The sequence below is a fragment of the Uloborus diversus genome, chromosome 7, assembly GCF_026930045.1.
Source record: "Uloborus diversus isolate 005 chromosome 7, Udiv.v.3.1, whole genome shotgun sequence".
NCBI lineage: Eukaryota > Metazoa > Arthropoda > Arachnida > Araneae > Uloboridae > Uloborus > Uloborus diversus.
The window spans coordinates 918293-940609 of NC_072737.1; the positions used below are offsets into that span (position 1 = coordinate 918293).

Sequence of the window (22317 nt, forward strand, 5' to 3'; positions counted from 1 at the left end):
TACTTTAAGCTGATTTCTAGGAATAAAATATATATATATATTTCTCACTCATCTAAAAAAATTAAATGCGTAAAAAAAAAAAAAAACTGAACAAATAAAATAGCATCTTTTAAACAAAGCAGCTAATACACTTTTTTCCATTTAAAAAATTTTTAACAGCTTTCAAATTGAAAAAATTATAATTAAAATTAATAAGCTCATTAAAATAAATACATCATATTTTTAAAAAAAAAATATTGCTTCTTTTTTCCTGTTGCCAAAAACAATTTATTAAATGAATTAATGCACTTACCAAAATAAATAAAAACAATAAAATGTCAACTTAAAGAAATAATTTTCATTGTCAAAAAAAAAAAAAAAAAATCTTCTGCGCATAACTTTGTGTTGAAACATAAATGACTTCGAGTTTATCGGCCGAAAACCGAATACCTAAATTAAAACTTTAGCGATTTAAATAAAATTAGCGAACTTTAAATTAAAACTCACCTGTTCATCCTGGTGAGCGTCTGGTCGCAGGACTGCTCGGCGCACCGCTTGTTGCCCGACAGGTCACGGCCCCCGCTGCCCGTGTACTTGAACTCCTCGCCCTCGTCCTGCGTGGGGGGAGAGAGAGAGAGAAAGAGTGAGAGCGCCGCCCGGGAGGGAACGGGGAGCGACAGAGAGAGAGAGACACTCACCAGGTCATCCTCGTAGCCCCCGGACAGCACGATGGAGAAGGCCCCGTCGCCCTCGCGCCCGTGGATGCCGGCCACGTGGGGCCGGTGCACGCCGCTCTCGGACACCTGGGGGAGGGGGAGAGGAGTTAGTGTTGTATAATGCACTCGATCTGATTTGGTCTTGTCCATAGACTAATAATAAGAATAGACCGAGCTATGGCAACCCTTTTGCTGTTCATAAACCAAACCATGTGACTGGTGGATATCCTAGCAACAGCGAGAGAAATAAAAGAAATAGAATTGATGGAACACGGAATATTTATGGAGTCCGATTTGTAAATTTGTTATTCTAAGTTGTAAATATTTTGTTAATATAGCGAGTTTTTCGTTTAGATAGTATCGAGCATATTTTCTTTATTCAATTTCAATAACTTGCTAAGCAATTAAAGATGCAAGCACCCAAAAGGAATCGGCAAACGTTGAGATTTTTACCTGCCATTTCAATTTAAGATACCGATTAGTACATTTTTGCGTTAACGCAAAATGTTTACGCTATTACGTTCACGGCAACGCTGATGTAGCAGTTCCGAATGAAATAAAAGTTACTGAAAATTGTGATGAAAAACTAGTTACTGATCTCAAAATAATGCATAACTAAAAGAAAAAGAGTTCAATCTCTGCACCTGGAAAAAAAAATTATCATGAAAACACATTACTTAAAATACATGTCGAGTGCCAAACTATAGATAATGTTACCATCTAGCAACCATGCTGCCAAAGTTTTCGCCAAGCCTCCCACCAGTCACATGATGTATCCATGAACCCATTTTTTCATCAGCAAGTCCGAGAAAGCTCGGTCTACTCTTATTATTAGTCCATGGTCTTGTCCTTCAAACAAACTCCCGTGATCATCATAAATGTATCGATTTTTCAATTGTTTACAGTAAATCCCGGTAGATGGGGCCACGAGTATGTGTCAACTCAATTTTTTTCTGTTCCTGATCATATGGTTTATCATAGGAAATGCTAAGATATAAAAGTGGGATCACTGGGAGTTCTGTGTTAGTGTGTGGCTGTCTACTTTACCGTCCCGTAATATCACGGTGCTCTTTCCCCATGTCCGAATGGTGTATGCAATTAGAATATTCACCTTACAGGTATGAAGTTAAGATTCATCCACCCTGGTTTACAATATAATGTGATTTTAACTTGCCAACTATTTTAAACAAAAGCTTTTAATAGAAAAAGTATCTTTTCTTGTAACGTTTATTATTCACTACTTAGCGACAGACAGTATTAGAGTGTGTCGGATATCTTAGCTAGTGGCGTTTAATATTGTGTACACAGCAACAAGAAGTACGAAAGGAGAGTCATCATCGCCCGTAAGATAGGCTCGCACGGTACTCGAAAACAAGCGAGTTTTATAGAAGCAGATGCAATCAAATTTTGATATGTGTTGAAAATCGGCAAAAATCCATGTTTTATTGAAAGTTTGCTCGAATCGGATTGATATTGCAGATAAAAAATCAGGACGACACGCGATAAGTGTGCCGAGGATATTGTAGGCGGCTCACCTGCACCCTGAACTTCCAGAGCGTGCCCACCTCCACGCCCGGGATGGGCCCGAAGTGGTTGGGCGGCACCAGGGTGCACTCCCGGGTCCTCCCGACGCAGGCCATGCCCTTGCCCCAGTCCCGGGAGGAGGAGGAGCTGGCGGACGCCATCTTGGCCTTCTTCTTGCTCGACTTGAGCCTCTCCCCGGCACGCACCACCTCCGTCTCGTCGATCTTGCACCCGGGGCAGTACCTGGGGGAGAGAGGGAGAGATCCGTTGAGAGACGAAGAGACGGATCCGCGAATGGATCCCACGCTCGAGTGGATCACGCCCGTTCCGCCGTGCCGAGCACGAGAGTCGTGTCGCGGCCCCACCTGATCCTCGGAGGCCGTGACGATCGCCGGAACTCATGGCAACGAAGAGGGCGCTACAGGGAACCCGTCTGCATCGATTGGTGGATGCAGGGGTTCCTTTCAGCGCCTCTTGCGGACAAAATGGGCGACATCCAATCAAAAATAAGCAAAATTTGAAACGCTGACATTGATTGGTGGATGGATGAGCTGCATCGGTTCAACACAGAAAAGTCATAAATTGTCAACGCCTGTTAAGCGTCAGCACCATCTAGTGGGGCCATGCACGGTCTCATGCTCGAGTGGATGATATCCGTCCTGCCGCACCGAGCACGAAAGTAAGAGAAATTTTATTTAAAAATTCTGAAAAAGTAGCATTCAAATCAAATAGATGGAGGAGCAAAACTTTAAATGGCCATTTCTCATTTTGAACTCGGCAACAAACTTTTGCGCTCCAAAATAGTAAATGATTCCTCGAATCACTCTTAATTTTCTTACATTATGAAAATATGAAAACAAAGTTATTGTTTCTCTCCTAAAATACATATATAATATTTCATTCTACACTAAACGTGTCCATTTTAATGGAGTTCATTTAGCATTTGCTGTTTTACTCATTTTTATTCTGTTACTTTTACACAGTTATGTGATTCAGAAATAAAAAATATGTATTTATCGGAGCACAGCCATTAGACATTTTCTTTTTTCCTGACCAACATTTAATATCTAACTAGGCACTTTTTATCTGATTTAAAATTGCTACATTACTAATAATTTTTATGAATATAAAATTTAAAAAAAAAGAGCATTATATTACTTTGTTACATTAATGATGCATTAATACATCATAAATATAGAGTCCATCACTTTATGGTTATTTTTAATAATAAATAAACACTATTACTATGATTAATATAACTCTTATGTTGAAAATACCCTAGTGAGAAAAAAATAAGCATAAAAAAATCATGATATTTCCACAATAAATATCGGATATATATCGACCGATGCACGGAACACGATTCAAACGAATGGTCATCAAACAAACGAGATACTTGCTGTTCCATTAACGAGGGGCAGATGTCACCAGAGTCGGATAAAAATATAAAGTATCTGCGCATGCAACTCAAAAGTATCTGCAAGCTACTCATTGTCTATCACGTAAAAAAATGGGGGGGGGGGGGGAATTGTCCAGCTTTCAAAAAAAAAAATTTTCTCCTTAGAAATAAGTACTCTCAGGTATATGCTTTGAGGTTATAAGGAACTAATTTTCATGCCAATTATGTGAGCCTATGGATGCTCACATGGTACTATCATGGCTATGGATACTATCTTGTAATAATCTTGTATCTTGCGATAAGGGGCTTTCAGATGAGTAAAAATTGGTCAAACAAACGTTTTTTCATTCATTATATTTCTAAAAATTAGACCTTTAGCTGAACCGTTTGAAAAGAAAAAAAACTGAATCGGTGGAAAACTGGCGAAGTTATGACACTTTTTGTAGGAGCCACGCCCCCTTTTTTTTACTAAAAAATGCATATAAAAATGCATATAAAATGCATGAGTAAAAAAAAAGCATATAATATTTAAATTTTTAATACTAATACCATTTTAAATGAATCATTAGACCTTATTTGTGGTGAATTTGTATTTAAAACTAATTTGTTTATTCAATAGTGAAATTGGCAATAAAACAGAAAATGTTGATTTCCTCAAAACTTAATTTTCGACATAATTACAAAATTCAAACTGCTCCTTGCAAACGAATTATTATTTCAATTTGCTGAAAATTTTATGCCAAGTATTTAAGCGGTTTGTTAACATTTTGTTGTGAAAGATGTTTCTGTTTGATTAGTTTTGTGGATTATATTTGCTATATTTTATTGAAATATGAACATATTTTATCGAAAACGTCTAGTTTTTGGCTTTTCTTCTCATTATTTATCTTTAAGACAAAATTTTGAAAAAGTAATTCCAACGTCCTAATTTCGGTTGTTTTACGTATCATATTTTGCTACTATTTTATAAATTTGATGAATTTTCGTTTGCAAGGAGTAATATAACAAAAGCGTTATAAAATCTAAATTTAAATTTAAAAAAAAAAATTAAATTTCAAAATAATTAAATGAAATTTTATATTTGAGTTACTGTTAGCATCATGTAAATATGCTGAAAATTTCAAAGAAATTCATTGAAAATTACTTTAAAAAAAATTGAAACCCCCGTATCGCCTTAACAATCTAAATAAATAATATCAATATCAACAAATTGCTCTTCAGTTGATCTAATCCTTATCTTTTATTTAAGAACTTTTACGATTATTGGGTGACGTGCGATTCCTCCACGAATATATCCACACGTCGGCGGACGCATCCGCGCACGGCGTGCGTCCACATTATCTAGCTCTGGACGTCACTAAACAAAAAAGGAAAAAAAGACTCGCCATTCGTCTTCCTGGGGGATGTCTTTGAGGGGCGGGTGCAGGCACCAGAGGTGGTAGGGCAGGTCGCACTCGTCGCAGATGATCTGCTTGCCCGGCTCGTCCTTGCCCCCGCACACGCTGCAGCTGCACACCTTGCACTTGCGGCTGGGCACGTCCTTGCAGTGCGAGCACTGCGGCTTCTTCAGTCCTGGAACAAAAACATTTCAACCGTCACGTAATACATCGACTTTTAATATGTACTTTATTTTAGTTCAATTCGGAAACCAGCTTTACGTCACAACATTCATCCCATCTCGAGTCGTTCCGACACTATTTAAAAAACCTAAAGTCAGGCTCAGTTGCAATTATATTAAAAGTAACATTTGATTCACTAATTAAATACTCAACGCTAAACTATGTTACACTTCGTTCCCGGAATAGAGATTATCATGTGAAAACGTTTTGACTTTCTCTTAATGAGGTGGAGCATTTTAGGACTTTTAGTGGTACTGTTTGACCACGGATTGTATGGAATTAGCAAACCTCCAGTTAAGGCGACTCCATCTGAATGAGGGGGAAAATAAAAATTTTATGCGCTCATTTGAATGAGACTCTGCTTAATTTAGAGGCTAACATACATCTGCAAAATCTGACATCCCTGAAAACTAATGGATGTTTCCATGTTGGGCTAAATGCCTTTATTTTTGGTTCTTGAAGGATTTCACCAATATTGTTTAAAAGAAAAATCATTTTGTGACTTACCTTTTGCCATTCCGAGAGAAAACTTTGCGCGAAGAATCCCATCCACCTGCCGCCAACACTCAAATGTCCGAGTTTGAATCGGAAGTGTTCGGAAAACATGCGGCATGCTATGATTGGTTGTTGTCATTCGGCAGATGTCGGTAAATTTCCGAAAGAGCACGTGTCAATGACGTGATGAAATCATGTTGAGGTGTTAAGTGCTGAATGCCAAATTAAATAATGATTGTGCAACCGGCAAGCTGTGTTTTCTTCGGGTTGAGTTGTTTTGGCAATATGCAAATTAGGTAACGTCACATTGTTTCTGGAAAGGCCGAATCGGGCTATAAATACGCCGACCGGCTGGAGCTCAATCGCTTCGCTTCGTTTTTTCTACTTGTCTCCTCGTCTTGTGTTGTGTGTTGTGAACGTGTTCGTCTGATGTCCTCCTAAATTTTTGTTATTGGCCTCTTGGTGAGGTCTGGTTTTTCCTGGAAAAGCACTGGTGATGTTTTGAGTTTGGAACCCGTGTGTTGTGATGACGTCTACAAAAGCAAAGAGTTCTAAGTTTCCCTGATGTGGGTTTTTTGTTCTCCTGCGGAAGAAGATCGCGTCCATCCCTGGCATACCTTTCCTTGATGTGGTGAACTGTGGCTCACGCTGTGTGAATCGACCTGCCTGCAATTCGTGGAAATTGCCATGCTGTCCAACGACCGGTGAGACGTCACCTTGGAACACCAACAGGACTTTTAATCCATGCATGGACCCATTGTAAGATCTTTTTTCTAAATTTTTCCCGGGGAACAAATCATTGTGTTGTAACCAATTTTCAATATGTGTCAAATAAATGTTTTTCAGTGTAAAGAATGATTCATGTTTTATTTTCTCCGGGCAGACCACTACCTCAAATTTTTAGTTGGAAATGAGTTGCCTAATTTTCAGCTTAGCTGTAGGCCATAAACCTCAAATTATATCCAACATTCCATTTCCGCGTGTAAACCGGATGTTTGCCTTTCCATACAATCCGTGGTTAGACAGTAAAGTCCTATTAATGTTTACAAATATTTCTTCATTACTGTTTGCCCGAAATCCGAAAACTCGAGAAGTACGGACCGTACAGAAGCGGCGAACGTCCGGTCGAGACGAGTCCATCCGAATGAAGTTTATGCCACATTCGAACGAGACTCATCGAGAGGTTGACATACGACCACAAAAGGCGACATCCCCGGAAGCCAGCGGACGCGTCCGTTTCCGCCCCCGAACCGGACGTCTGCCTTTCCGCACGATCCGTGGTCGGACGGTACGGAGAACGCCTCGTCGGATCCGAAACGGATGCGATTTAAAATAGGCCCGGGTGAAGCCCGAGCCATCTCGTCCTCGGTGCGAGCCTTTAAAAAACCCCGTCATGTCTTTCTAGTCTAGAGGCTTGATTTTAAGGTGATTTTACGGGCATAATAGAAAAAAAAACAAGTAGCTATTTTCATCATCCATTTTTATCAGATTTTTATTGATACTTTAAAAGTATACAAATGCATAATAGTTGAAAAAAAAAATCGAAGTTGAAGTTGGTGGAGACTGACTCGTGGAGTCTCCCGGTTGACGAGATTCCAATCCTCCAAGTGGTCTGAAACATGTAGTTAAGGTTACTTCTTACTAAACGAGGATGCAGAATTGTCTGGACGTAGCCGATTTGAAAAAAAAAAAATCTTCACAACACTTTGTCGTTTTGAAGAAAAAAAAAGTTCAATTTTTGGCTCTTTTTTTGAACTTTGGTATTTTAAAAAAAATAATAAAAATCAAAAAATACTCAAAAACCCCTGCGTTGAGACAATTTTGATAGTACTAAGAAAGTCTACCAAATTTCAAGTAAATCAGTGCTTTAGAACTCGAGATACCTCGTATCACAAAAACTTGTTTCGAGAAAAGCGCATTTAAAGTTTGCGGTCTCATTTCGGCAAAAGAGTTCATTTTAACAAAATTAACCGTGTCTCCAAAACTAATTCGAGTTTCCGCAAATCCTCTCAGAAACCTATTCTTAGAGGTCTAAACTTTGAGAATATGAAAGAAAAAAAAATCAATTTTTTTGAATTTCTAGACTAGAATACCCCCCCCCCCCTTAAATGAGGGAATGCAAACTCACTCAGGGGCTGCTGCCCGTCCTCCTGGTGTCGGGAAGACGCCACGTTCTCCTCGATGGCGAAGATCTCCTCGGTGAACAGGATCCTGCAGTCGTCCAACCTCGCCTCGCTCGGCCTGCAAGAGACGCCGCTCGCATTCATTGATCGGGAAATCGAATCGATGCGCATCGGAATCGAGCCCCCCCCCCCCCCCCCCGGGGGAGGGCCCGACTCCGACGTTCCCTCGTCCAGGAGAAAATTGGTTTCTTAGGAATGGTAACATAAATAGTAATTCATCCACGCTTTGTCCTACCGATACTTTCCGCTCCGCCGGCATCCCGGCCGGGATGCATATAAGCAACCTTTACTCTGCTAGAGACCATGTTAAAATTTGGAGACTGCTGATTGGCTACCGTGTGAAAACATCATTCATCTCCTGTATAGCTTGTTTTGCGCGCTCTAATTATTGTTTCATTTCAAAACAAAACTTGTCTTCTAGACATTATGAAAAGAGAGGGCGGGAATTTTAATTGATTGAGTTTTTCGGTGCAAGAGCCTTACTAGGCTATACTGGCGAGAATTTAAAACATTCAAACATAAATTTATAACTTCCGAGGAACAAAATTTGTTCATTCAGGGTTCGTGGGCTCCAGGACAACCTGGAATTGTCAGGAAAATGATATAGTTAAAAATGTCAGGGAAAAGTCAGGGAACTTTTAAAAATTCTCCCCCCCCCCAAAAAAAAAAATTTTTTTTTTCCAATTTTTGCTCATGGAATTTTGTACTATGAGATCTATTCTTCATTTTTGTCATTGTTTCCTGAAAAAAAAAATGGTAAAAATTTAAGGCAAAATGATGCTGGCAATAAAAAAGCGACCACACAAAAAAAATTCCACAGTCGTCGTTTTTGGTCCTCAATAGTTCCCAAGAAAAAAATTCTTGAGTGAACAGTAATTATGTACATACTCAACAGAGAAGAAGACCACTTACAGCTTTGAAAGCACAAGCCTGACGATGGGAGTTTCGATCGTTTAAATTCGTTTTTTGTTGGGAGTCTTTTCAGCTACGTGTGAAACATAGTCGCCATTTTTGGTCATTCACGAGATAAAAGAAGACCCGATGCATATAAACAACCTTTACTCAGTTAGAGACCTTATAATAGTTTTGGGACTCCTGATTGGCCAGTCGACGCAAATGTGTTGGCCGTGCTATTTCCCCATCCAACGTAATGACAGGGTTCATACACTTGTGGTTAAAAAAATTCCCTGTCGTTTCCAGGTTTTCCAAGTTGTTTTTTAGAAAATTTCAGGTTACCCGCTTCATTCAAAACTAAGTTTAAATAACAATATTTTTAAAAGAGTAAGAATTATTTAAAGTAGTAAAGTGGAAAACCAAAACTTTTCCCTCAAATTAAAAATAAATAAATAAATAAATAAAAAAATAAATAAAAATTTAAAAATATTGGATTTTTTTTCTTCTTTAATTTTCCTCAAAATTTTATGTTTTTTTTATGTTTTGTTCAAAATTGTTTACATTCCTTTTTTACTTGTTGAAAACAAAGTAGGGGAATATGGGGCAAAGTGAAAAGATGAAGTATTTACTCTGCGTTTCGCACAACATATCTGGCAATATTTTAACAAGTAGTTGCACACATAGTCTATTCCAGTCAGAAAAAAAAAATGCTGCAACAGATTGAAGCTTATGATCAGGCAATTTTAAAAAATTGATACTCTTATTGTAATATTTGTTGCAAGTCAAAAATTATTTTTGATATTATGAAACAATCAAGTTCTTGTTATTAAGATTTTAAATATGATTTGAGACCTTCTAATATGCAGTACAGTATTCATTTAGTTAATATTTATCTAACTTGCATTTTAGATATTTTGCTGAAGTATTCGAGTACATGCGGAGCAAAGTGAAATAACTTATTTCGTTTACTCACTCAATCATGTACTAAAACATTTACATATTCATTTATTACTTAATTCACGAACATTCCTTCATTCAGTTATTCACTTATTTATTCATCCATTCACTTATTTTCTTATTCATTCACGCTTTTACTCACTCATTTGTTTTTCTTCAATATAAATTTATTAACTTTATTATCCGTTTATTGTTCCATTTTTCTTTTCATTTACACAAAATTTTATTTACAGATTCATTTGATCAAAAATACTTTTTACAATCAAATAAAAACCATTTCATTACAAAAATATTTCATTTTTCACTTTGCCCATAAAAAAAAAGTGAAAATTTTCCACTTTTTTTTTTTTTTTTTTTGAAGGCTCAAAATAACTGCCAAAAATAAAAATTAATGTTTCCATGCAAGGTTAATCATAAAATAAAATGTTCTTTCTTTATGTGCTGTAATTTTCAACACAAATTTCCAATTGGTTCAATTTGGAAAAGATCAGTCATCTTAAGAATTTCACAATAACAAAAATCAACATATGTCGATCATAGACCAATGCTAATAATCATCAGTTTTTTTTATTCTTTTGCATACCAAAGGATACCTACATTGAAATTAAAATTTCTCTTTTCAGAAAATTATTTTTAAAAAATTATAATTTATTGCACATTTTTGTTATTTCCAATAGTTTACATTGAGATAAACATCAAATTCTATTTTTTGGAAATTTGTCTACTTCCATCCTGCAAACATACAAATTATGGCGACTTAATGAAAAATTTAAGATAATAAGTAAATTTTTGAATTTGCAGCATAAAAGCAGTTATAAATAATTAATAATCATTAAAAAACTACAATTAGCACAAAATAGTCAGTTTTTAGCACATAAGCATCTAAATTAATTAGAATAAAAAATGTTCTGAAGATAAAATATTTCATTTCTCCAGAAAAAAAAACTATGAACTATCCGGAAAAAAAAAAGGCACACTTTGCGTTGTTTTCATTAGTTTGCATTGCAACAAACATCCAATGCCGTTTTCGGAAACTTAGGCACTTAAAAAGTCTTGTGTACTTCCATCTTGGGAATGACCAAACATGGCGGCTCTGCCACAAAATAAGAAATATTTTTATGAATTTGTAGCATGAAAACAATTTGAAAATGATAAACCTTCATGAAAACAATTTGAAAGTAATAAATCTTCATGAAACTACAGTTCAGTTGAAAAGTTTTTAGCACATTTACATCCAAGGCAATGAGGATAAGATTAAGTTTTACGAACAACATTTTTCATTTCTCAAGAAATTATTTAAAATAATAATAATTTAAAAAAAAAATGAAGCACATTTTGTGTTACTTTCATTAGTTTGCAGTTAAAGAAAACATCCAATTCTGCTTTATTTCGGAAACTTAGGCATTTTAGCATCGGGTCTACTTTCATCTTGTGAATGACCAAACATGGCGACTACGTTTCACACGTAGCTGAAAAGACTCCCAACAAAAAACGAATTTAAACGATCGAAATTCCCATCGTCAGGCTTGTGCTTTCAAAGCTGTAAGTTGTCTTCTCTGTTGAGTTTGTACATAATTACTGTTCACTCAAGAATTTTTTTCTTGGGAACTATTGAGAACCAAAAATGGCGACTGCGGAATTTTTTTTGTGTGGTCGCTTTTTTCTTGCCAGCGTCATTTTGCCTCAAATTTTTACAAAATTTTTTTCAGGGAACAATGACAAAAATGAAGAATAGATCTCATAGTATAAAATTCCCTGAGCAAAAATTGGAAAAAAAAAATTGGGAGGTGGGGGTTGCAATATGGAAAATTCCCCGACTTTTCCCTGACATTTTAAATTGTCATTTTCCTGACAATTCCAGGTTGTCCCAGAGCGCACGAACCCTGAATGAACAAATTTCGTTCCTCGGAAGTTATAAATTCACGTTTGAATGTTTCAAATTCTCCCCAGTATAGCCTAATAAGGCTCTTGCCCAAAAAAATCAATCAATTTAAATTCTCGCCCTCTCTTTTCATAATGTCTAGAAGGCAAGTTTTGTTTTGAAATGAAACAATAATTAGAGCGCGCAAAACAAGCTATACAGAAGATGAATGATATTTTCACACGGTAGCCAATCAGAAGTCTCTAAAATTTTACATGGTCTTTAGCAGAGTAAAGGTTGCTTATATGCATCCCGGCCGGCGATGGACGAGGTCGGGGGCCGGTGCGGATCTCTGTCGAGATCCGCACCGATGTTCTGCAACGTAAAATCACTTAAACGATATTGTTCTGCAAGTACTTCAAGCATTGTAGGCACAAGCAACCAACGTGACCTTTCCCACAAATCGGGAGCTTATAATCAAAATTGTTTCACACAAAAGTTTTTTTTTTCTTATTTTTCAGTTTTTAAAACTCCACTGTTGCTTCGCATTTTTGTGGAACCTAAACTGGTTGATTACATGCTTTCTCAAATGCATAGAAAGAGCATCAAAGATGCAAAATTTCATAAAAATTCGAACCTAGGAGTCAAATTACGTTTTTTTTTTGGTTAAATTTACATGGCATGAATGAGCAATTAAAATAATGTTACAAAAAAATACTAAAACATTATATAAAATGAGTCGAGTTAGGGTAGCATATAATAAAATCTTCAAAACAATTGAAATAATCAGGATGCAAAAGAATTGAAATCTCAAACAAGACACGCAATTTTCGGCAATAGACATGCTTCAAATATTGGCATGTTTCCAAAACATACGTTCATGGCGGAAATTGCAGCGGATGAAGATCAATTGGGAAAAATAAGGGAAAGGGGAACCGAAAACGTTAGAAACTTCAGAATCTTTTCAGATTTAGAATATGAAATTTCTGCAGAAAATGTGTCCGAGTTTTCCTCTCACATTTGAACAGAATTGTTCTCCAGCTCAGGCATCTGTTATGCGACGTACGTCTCAAATTTAGTATTCTGAGTATTTTCAGTAAGTTAATACAGTAGAAGACCGTTATAACGCCAACCTATACAATGCAATTCTATAAACCGCACAACTTTTCAGAAGTAAACAATAGGTTTTGAAGTTCAAATATCCCTTTGTTTTTCTTTGCAAGCATAAAAATTGTAAACCTAATTAAATTTTTAAACAGTTTGTCATCTTTCCATCTTAATTCAAAGCTTTTAAAGGAAATTGAGTACTCACAGTAAACAGAAAATACCAGATGGCTCTTGAAAATGCAGCTGTTATGCTAACCATGGAGCTAGCAAGAAGTGCAGGATAATTCCTTTTCTTTTCATTGTAAAGCATATTTATTTGTGAATGATTAGTTGTATAATTAGTGTTTTAACACCCATTGCAGATAGAACTCATTCTGAAGTGCTAATATATATATATATATATTCTGAATATTAGTTTCAAAATTTGTGAAATGATCTGTATAACGCAAAAACCTGTATAATGTAAAAGCTCTGGTCCCAACGTGTGCGTTATAATGGTCTTCTACTGTATTCTGCTTTGGAAGTATCCAGAAACAAAGGATTTCAAATTGAATGAGAACGTGGTTGAATATCATTCAACGCGGCTGAATATCGTTTAACGTGACTGAATATCGTCTAACGCGGGGGAATATCGTTCACCGACGTCCACCAATACTCACCCCATAGCGATGGATCCCAGCAGCTCCTTGCGGGTGCGGGTGTCCCTCTTCCCGGTGACGGTGCAGTCGTACCAGAAGCCGCGCTCCTTGGGCTCCTCCACGTTGTAGTTAACCATCACCACGTCGCCCTCCTTCACCTCCCCGAAGGGGACCAGCCTCCTGGCCCTGGGGCGCAGGGCCGCCAGGCGCACCTCCACCGGGCCCTCGGAGTCCTCGTAGCTGGAAACGGAGGCGGGGATTGGTCAACGTTTTACGGGAAATGAAATTCAAAAAAAGGAAATAAAAACCTGCTGTTATTTCTTCAAATAAAATATGTTTTTTCCTCACGCAGATTGTATCGCAGAATGAGTACAGTATTCTTTCATGTAAATAAATAAGAAAAATATTTAATTATCCATTTAAAAGAAGTATAAAACTAAAGTATTTCTTGATTTAAACTCAGTGATTCAGTGTCTTTAACTGTAGCCAACACGTGATTGGTCAAGAGCTAGAAGCTCATTTAAATAGGATGATGCCAATGGACCAATCAGGTGTTGGTTGTACATGTACTGTACAACTACAAATGTACTGCTACTACTGTTGGCTTTCAGCCACATGTCTTGTGTTTTCACTACTTTCAGTGCTGTTATCTTGCAAGAAGCAAGTTGTGTTGAATAAAAAGGTTTCTACTGAAAGTTCTTCACTCTGCTGCTTTGAAACAGATAAGTCACTTTAATTTAATAACATTTTCTGGAAAGCAAAATTTAAAAAAGAAGTAATAACCTGCTGTTATTATTTCTTCAACTAAAATACATATTTTCCCCATGCAGATTGGATCGCACACGATCGCTTCGAATGTAAACGAACATCATCTCGTGTCATAATAGAACCTCATTCAGGCAGTTCACTTTTTGAACTGGCTAAATTGTTGTAATAATAACAATAATGTCCTAAATACGTAATACTGTGCGAATGGCAACAGATGTAGATGAAGTTTGGAATGAAATTAAAAGTGGTTACTTAGATATAAATTGCACGTTACATAAAATGCATTACTTTTTAGAATTAAATGCATTTCCTAATACAAATTTATTGTACATACAGTCCATAAAAAACACCATTTTTTAAAGCATTTAGCGAAAATGCATCATCCATAAATTTCGGTGAATTCGGCCAGTGACTAGAAGACGATGCTTGTCCATTTTTATTGTTCCCGTTGAACCGGATTCAAAGTCGATGCATTGACTCATATAGATATCTCTAGAAAATAAATGGATCATTTCCTTCGGACATTTATTTCACCTGTGACTCTGCTTCCTGTTTTCATGGTCTTAAATGCTTCCTTCCGACCTAATGGGACGAGGGTTCGTACTTAATTTCAGAAACAAAATGAAGGAGTTTTAGAGGAGTTTTGAAGGAGTTAATTGGGATTTTGAAGAATGGACTGTCATTAAATGATGTTGCACTTTTTTTTCAACATATTTGAATTACATTATTATTACGCCTTTGTCACACTTCACCTAACTCCTCCTGTCACATGTCACATTTTTCATAAAAATATTGTTACAATAACTGTTACTTTGTCATCCTCTCTCTTTCCCTTGTCAATTTCATGAACCCATCTCCCCTCAAGGCATAACATCACTTGACACAATCACTTAATGTAGTACATCTACTTATGTATTTTTAAATCTTTAAACAATAATTAGACAACCTGAGTCTAGCTGCTGAGAGTGTGGTGGAGGGAAAAATAATGATCATAAAACTTGAAAAAAATAACAAAGCACCATTTAAGCATGTTTTACTTTACTTATGAAATGTCTTAGTCATCCAATAACATTTTCACCTTCAACTTTTTATGATTTCTCTGATCAATTTATACATCACATCTTTATGAAAACAAAATAAATGTATGAAATTACTACATTAAAATCGCTCTTATACAACCGCCCTCGTGACTAAGTTAAGTTGTCGATTGAAGTATTTAAGTTACCGTCATAGAGGAAAGTTATGTAGTCTTCAACTAAAAAAGGAGTTTTGAAGGAGTTAAAACGGAAATAAAGGAGTCTGAAGGGCCCTTCAAAAAATTTTCCTGAATGAAGGAGTATTGGAGGAGTTTTGAAGGAGCGTACGAGCCCTGGTCGAAGCAGTTTCATAATTTTTTTTCATTTTTAACCGTCGTGGAAAAAATAGAATTCCTCGTCTTACATAACGTGGAAACAGTTTTATTATTATATTTCAGTTGCTACTGTTTTCAAACAACCGTGCATAGTAAGAAAATAATGATATCCATCAAGGGCAAATAGTCAGGAGGGGGAAACGTTGCAAGAGCTCATAACGAAAGGGTGTTCATGATTTACTTAATTTACGGACACCTGCCGATGCATTCGTTTCTAGAGTTCGGGAATTGAGTTGGAGTACACGCCTTTATTTTTTTGATAGAAAATTTTAGCGTACGCAGGGGTAGAAGTGACCGATTTGTCACATGAAGGAAATTTTCCGCAAAAAATATAGGGCAAATATAGGACACATTATATGACTAATTTTGCAATGAAAAAAGAAATAATACATATCATGTATTATTTATTTATTCTTATCAATGATTTTGTTTAAAAAAAAACCTCAAATAAAATTATTCCTTACATCTGAAATGACTTTTCTGTAGTTGAAAGAATAATTTTTGAAACAAACAGTGTATTTTATAGACGAAATAATTAAACAATTTGAACAAAGAAACTTTTTATTTTTTCTTCCTCACTCATGACCCAAGTACTAACTCCACTGTTCTTTGATTTTATATCTAAACTGAACCCTTTAACACTTGTATTAAGAACAAACAGAGCTTGCAGGGGCCAATCCAGGATTTTTTTCTCGCTACCTATTTTTGTGAAAGTATTGTATCATTCTATTTTTGTGAAAGTTTTTTTTTTTATCAGCATTGTTTTTGTAAAATTTTAGACGCATCCTAATTTTTGTAAAAGAAGTAGTGGAACAAGTGAAATTTTAGCTCGAAAAGTGTAAATGTCATCTAGCATTATTTTTAACAGGTGTCGTTTTTTTTGGGGGGGGGGGAGCTGAAAACTTAAGAAGTGGGAAAAAAACCATCGTCATTTCAGCTTAATGGTCTATGTACTGCGTACAATATAGGAAATGATGAGAAAAACAGTTCCTTAAAACAGATGTTTAAAGATTGCGATACTATTGCATAAATACACTTTGGTGTGAAACAGCTAAAAATGAGTTAAAATACTACAAAAAGGTTTCTATTTAAGGGATTTTATTGTTCATATAAACCTGCTTGTAATTTTATTTTATGAGTATATTTTGTTTTAAACAGAGAAACAAATTTTATATTTTAGAATGCGAATTTTTGAGAAATTTTTGATGTTTTTGTGAAACTACTGATTTTATTACTTGATTTTTGCGAAAGTACCGATTTCAAAATAAGATTTTTGTGAAGGTACCGAAAAACGGTAGCAAAATTAGCCTGTATTGGGCCCTGGCTTGAGAAGGATCCTCTTGACGTTTTTCCCAGTTTTCTTTATGCTTGAATGTTTTAGCATGCTGCCTCCATTGCGAAAATCCACAATTGCTTATGGGCACTGCACAGTTGCAAAAATGGCAAAAAGCGGTAAAATCATCTTTTCCTTCAGTGCACCAAAATTTGTACTATTAATGTCCTCCTGGTTCAACAACAACAAAAAACGGAAATATAGGAAATATAAGACATTTTTCAAAAATATAGGAAATATAGGACGATTTTGATGCTTTTCTTGAAAATATAGGATATATAGGACTACTTCGACCCCTGCGTACGGCAACAAGTCACGTACAAAATTAGTGGAGTTGATTTTCAGCATTCATACAATTGACCGAAAAGATCGCATCACGAAGAAAGCGGCCCATCAAGCAAAAAGATGCAATTGCCGAGTCACTCACGATTCAATGCATTCGTAAAGAATTTAAACTCTATGTCAATGAATTACAACGGTTTTAAAGTTTCGAAGCGCTCAAAACTTTTTCGAGAGCATACGAAACCTGGAACAGAAATAAAAATGTAAATACAGGTGTCACGACAGGGCCCAATACAGGCTGATTTTGCTACCGTTTTTCGGTACCTTCACAAAAATCTTGTTTTGAAATAGGTACTTTCACAAAAATCAAGTAGTAAAATCAGGTAGCTTCACAAAAACATCGAAAATTTCACAAAAATTCGCATTTTGAAATATAAAATTTGTTTCTGTTTAAAACAAAATATACTCATAAAATAAAATTCTAAGCAGGTTTATATGTACAATCGCTTAAATAGCAACCTTTTTGTGATATTTTAACTCGTTTTTAGCTGTCTCTTGCCAAAGTGTATTTATGCAATAGTATCGCAATCTTTAAACATCTGTTTTGGGGAACCGTTTTTCTCATAATTTCCAATATTGTACACAGTACATAGTCCATTAAGCTGAAATTATGGTGGTATTTTTGGTACTTCTTAAGTTTTTAGCTCCCCCTCCCCAAAAAACGAAACCTGTTAAAAATAATACTAGATGACATTTACACTTTTCAAACTAAAATTTCACTTGTTCTACTTCTCTTTTACAAAAATAGGACACCTCTAAAAGTTCACAAAAACAATGCTGATAAAAAAGAAAAAAAAAACTTTCACAAAAATAGAATGATGCAATACTTTCACAAAAATAGGTAGCGAGAAAAATATCCTGGATTGGCCCCTGCACGACGATGCTGACTCCAATGAAAAAAAAAGTAAGCCAGATTCAGATTTCCACTTTTTTGACAAAACTTCAGGAAGAATGTCATTCAAAAATTTTTGATTTGTGATTTTAATAGAAGAGACATTTTATCGACTTGCCTCCGGCGGAAAACGAGAAACTTTCGATCCTCGCATCGAACGTGGATTGATCTCTTTGGCATGGGGGGCCTCGAAACGACGAAAACGGCATGTCGATAAATGTATTCAGGTGACATTGTTTCAGAATGACATTTCAACAGGTGATTATAACTGGCACTCATGAACACGATCAGCGAACATTTGGAGCAAGAAAAACAATGGAGAGTTAAAAACTGTGAGCATTATATGTAGTGAAATTAGACATACTACACCGCTAGTAGAAGTGAACTTGCAAAAAAAAAATGACCACAGCCTGAAGTTGGAGAAAAAGAAAAACACGTGAAGCATTTTTCCTCAAGGAAAATTTGTATTTATTATCTTCAAAAGATTTCTGAAGTTGACGAACAACATCTTCATTGATATTTAAAAAAACATTTAGAAAAATAAACAAATATTAGCCGCTATTATGCCACGAAACATTAAGTTTACGAACATGCCGATTCCAAGGAATATAAGGCATTACCGTAATACACAAAGATAGGCCTAAAGGTGTATAACCCCCTGCCAGGAGTAAAGAGCACTGGCAGACATCACGAAATCACGATGAATTACTACGTGCAACACATTGCGGCTATGTGAGGTGAGAGAGAGAGCGAAAAAGATCGCTCAAAGTATTTAAAGTCTTCACATGGCTTTCAAATTAAGAATATGCAAAATACAAGATGTGTTGCCAATGAAAGAAAGTTAAAGATATGTTGCCAATCAAAAAGTAACTCAATCAAAAAAAAACTTCGCGGTTATAAGATACAATGAACTGGTGACTCGGTTCGCCCAGAAGTTCATTCATTTGACCGAGTTATCGCGACTGATCGCACGAATGATGTCATAACGTGATTCAATGTTTACATCGAAAAACGATTGATTCTGCATGATGCAAAAATGTATTTTTAATGATTTTTTTTTTTCCAAATTAAGGGATTCTTTCACTTTTTGTGAAAGTTTAAATTAAAAATCTAACAAAAACATGACCGGAAAGATGCCGGATTTCCGGGCACGAAAATACCGGATAAGATCCACCACAGTATAAAATGAGACACATGACGCTCTACGTAATCATGTATTTCACTGTACGGAAGACATTCGTTCACCGATTGAAACATCTTACATAATTAGAAACCGAGCGTATGTACCTATCTATGTCCGAGTTACTTCTTCCGAACGCCAACCATCGAACCAGATATCGATGGATTCGTCATCTTCCCGTCTTTATGTTTGGCTATTCGACATCATCCTCTGATAATAACTAGCGGAGATATTCGTTAAAAACCATCGATTATGACGCTCGGATTTCGACACAAAATCCCTAGTTTACAAAAACTTTCCACCATTCAAATGATTATTCAGTGCTTCATCTCCACTTTCTGCAACAATGCTTTTATTTAAATTTTTAGCGCGAAGAAAATCATCGAGTCAAAAAGTCTGTTAGCATTTTTTTTCTCGAATATAAACAAATAATTTTCTAGTTTCAGTTGAGGTTTTTCCTGTCATCGGGCGATTTGAAACGTTTCCTTTTTGGTTATTTTTCTGCAGTCTGCCGTAACATTTTAATGATTAATTTGACCCTGATGAGATCTCTCTACGTAATCGTGTACAGTAGTACCTCCTTTAAGGGACACCTCTGAATAAGGGACACCTCTATTTAAGGGACAATTTTTCAGGTCCCAGTCCCTTTGAATAGGGACCTCCATGTATTTGCCTCTCATTAAGGGACACTCTATTTAAGGGACAGTCACAGAGAAGAATTCGAAAAATAAGTATGCATAATTTCATTAGAATCATCCAGTATATTGGAATTTAAGATCCTTTTTTGCTCAAAAATTAACAAAAAAAAAAGTTTGTCTTGACATTAACATGCAAAAAAGACAAATAAGTATCCTAAAATCCTTGCTGAGACCTAACATTCATGCTTTACTTACTCATTCATAAATTTTTCTTATAGGCTCACCCCGAAGATATTAGGCACCCATGGCAAGTTTTGTATGGAAAACTTGAAATGTGATTACACTGTTGCACTGTTTTTGCATTGTAAATTAAATGACATTCAACAAATCAATGTAATACATTAGTTCAATATTATAATTAATGAAAATTGTTTTTCCTGTTTGAATAGTTCTAAATTTTATTAAGTATACATAGATGAAACGTTTTCAATAATTAATCTTAAATGTTATTAATTTGCGTTTATTATGAAACTATACTGACTTTGCATTGCATGCATAAATCTATCTACCTCCGAAGAAGGGACACCTCTATTTAAGGGACAAATTGTCCGGTCCCCTGAGTGTCCCTTATAGAGAGGTCCCACTGTATTTCATCGATCGTAAAATGAAATTCTTACTCTTCGAAGAGGACGGAGTAGAGGAGGTTGTCCTCCTCCTGGTTGGAGGAGGACGGCCGAAGGGTCTGCTTCTCGTTATCGGGGAGGATGTCCACCACCTTGGCCTCGAACCAGGCACCAGTACCGGAATCCTTGGCATCCACCCTGTCCCCCACCTGAAACACAAGCGTTCGGGAGATTAGATCAAATATTGAAACCGTTGAAAGGTTGTGTAAAGCAGAGATTCAGACAGCTGAACATAAACAAATACAGTATACTCCCGATTAATCCGTGTGCGGATTATCCGTGCATCATTTCGGAATCCCACTTTTCTAAAGCTTCGATGATAACATCATTAATCTAAATATCTATCGATAACATCATTAATCAAATATAATTTTTCTAAAGCTTCGATGATGTTATCGATAATACAGTGAAATCCCGTTACAACGAACTTCAAGGGACCGCCAATTTTGTTCGTTGTAACGAGAATTTCGTTGTAATGGAATTCAAATAATGTAATGGCAATTATATAGGGACTGAGAATGTATTTCGTTGAAACGGAAATTTCGTTGTATTGGTATTCGTTGTAACGGAATTTCACTGTATCGATAACATCATTGAAGAAGTTAAAGAAATCGAAGGTTTTGAATCAGTTGACGCCGAAAATGTCGAAGAGTGGTTTAAAAGCGACGAACGTGAATCAGGATTTCAATGTCTGACGAAAATATCGTTGAACTTGTTACCGAATCAAACGCAAGTGATGATACCGAAAAGGAAGATGAAGAACATGAAGAAAATACAATTTCACATTCTACTGCTCTACAATCTGTAGAACATTTATTGGATTACATGAGTGAAAGAGGTTACTATTACGGAGAAATAATTGCAGTGAGAAAAATTCTACGGACACACGCAACAATTTAAACAAACAAAGAAAACAAAAATGTATCATCGTTTTTTTAAGCAATAAATTTCGAAAAAAGTTCCTGGTTTGTGTGAGTATATACATAGTTTTTTCTAATTTCCCCTTAAATAGTTATCCTGCATATTCCTTAAATGATTTTTTCGGATTATCCGCGTTTTCCGATTATCCGTGCTACGCCGCCCGGTGGTTAGCACGGATAATCGGGAGTATACTGTACGTTTAATACGAAACATGGGGACACACATACAGCAAGACATAGAGAAAAGTAGTGAAGACCTGATAAACAAGACTGTGGCTCTTTAAATAGAATAGAGGGCAGATTTTCGGCATCCAATGATGTTTCTCAAATAGCAATAAGCTTTCTCCTAAGTCCGATGGTGGATTAAAGAAGAGATTTCGCGAACTCCGTAGAAAGCTGCAAATGTCTCTTCCAATAAGAAATAAGCACAGTTCTTTCTTTTAAACCAATAGAGAAAGCGATTACATGCAACAGAAATACATTCATTTCATGAACGATTGAAAACGACCACAATAAGGACAAGCAGTCAGACTGACACACGTGAATCAGGATTTTATGAAGAGCATTCAAAAATACTTCAAAATACACAAGAAAATGAAGGAGCGAGACAGACTTAATACGCATATGTATTCTTTCGATCCCTAAAAGTTATCATTTCGAATGGATTTTCCAAAATAAAATAATCATCCAATGTTGGTAACAGACTTCGATAAAATGAAAAGCTTTCTGCGAACACAAATCCTAACAGGAAAATTTTCTGCACATAATTATTTTGCCT

At 36.0% G+C, this 22317-nt stretch overlaps 1 protein-coding gene across 1 annotated transcript in view; it reads right to left on the reverse strand.

The window, feature by feature from the left end:
- Positions 1 to 482: 482 nt before the first annotated feature.
- The window catches only part of LOC129226154 (E3 ubiquitin-protein ligase UHRF1-like), a 34722-nt gene continuing 12887 nt past the window's right edge, over positions 483 to 22317 (reverse strand). Inside the window, exons 3-9 of the mRNA XM_054860755.1 lie at positions 20614 to 20768; positions 13394 to 13612; positions 7861 to 7973; positions 5004 to 5190; positions 2231 to 2462; positions 678 to 782; positions 483 to 593 (exon numbers count right to left, since the gene is read on the reverse strand). Of these exons, the coding sequence (XP_054716730.1) occupies positions 483 to 593; positions 678 to 782; positions 2231 to 2462; positions 5004 to 5190; positions 7861 to 7973; positions 13394 to 13612; positions 20614 to 20768 (1122 nt within the window). The remainder of the gene's footprint in view (positions 594 to 677; positions 783 to 2230; positions 2463 to 5003; positions 5191 to 7860; positions 7974 to 13393; positions 13613 to 20613; positions 20769 to 22317) is intronic.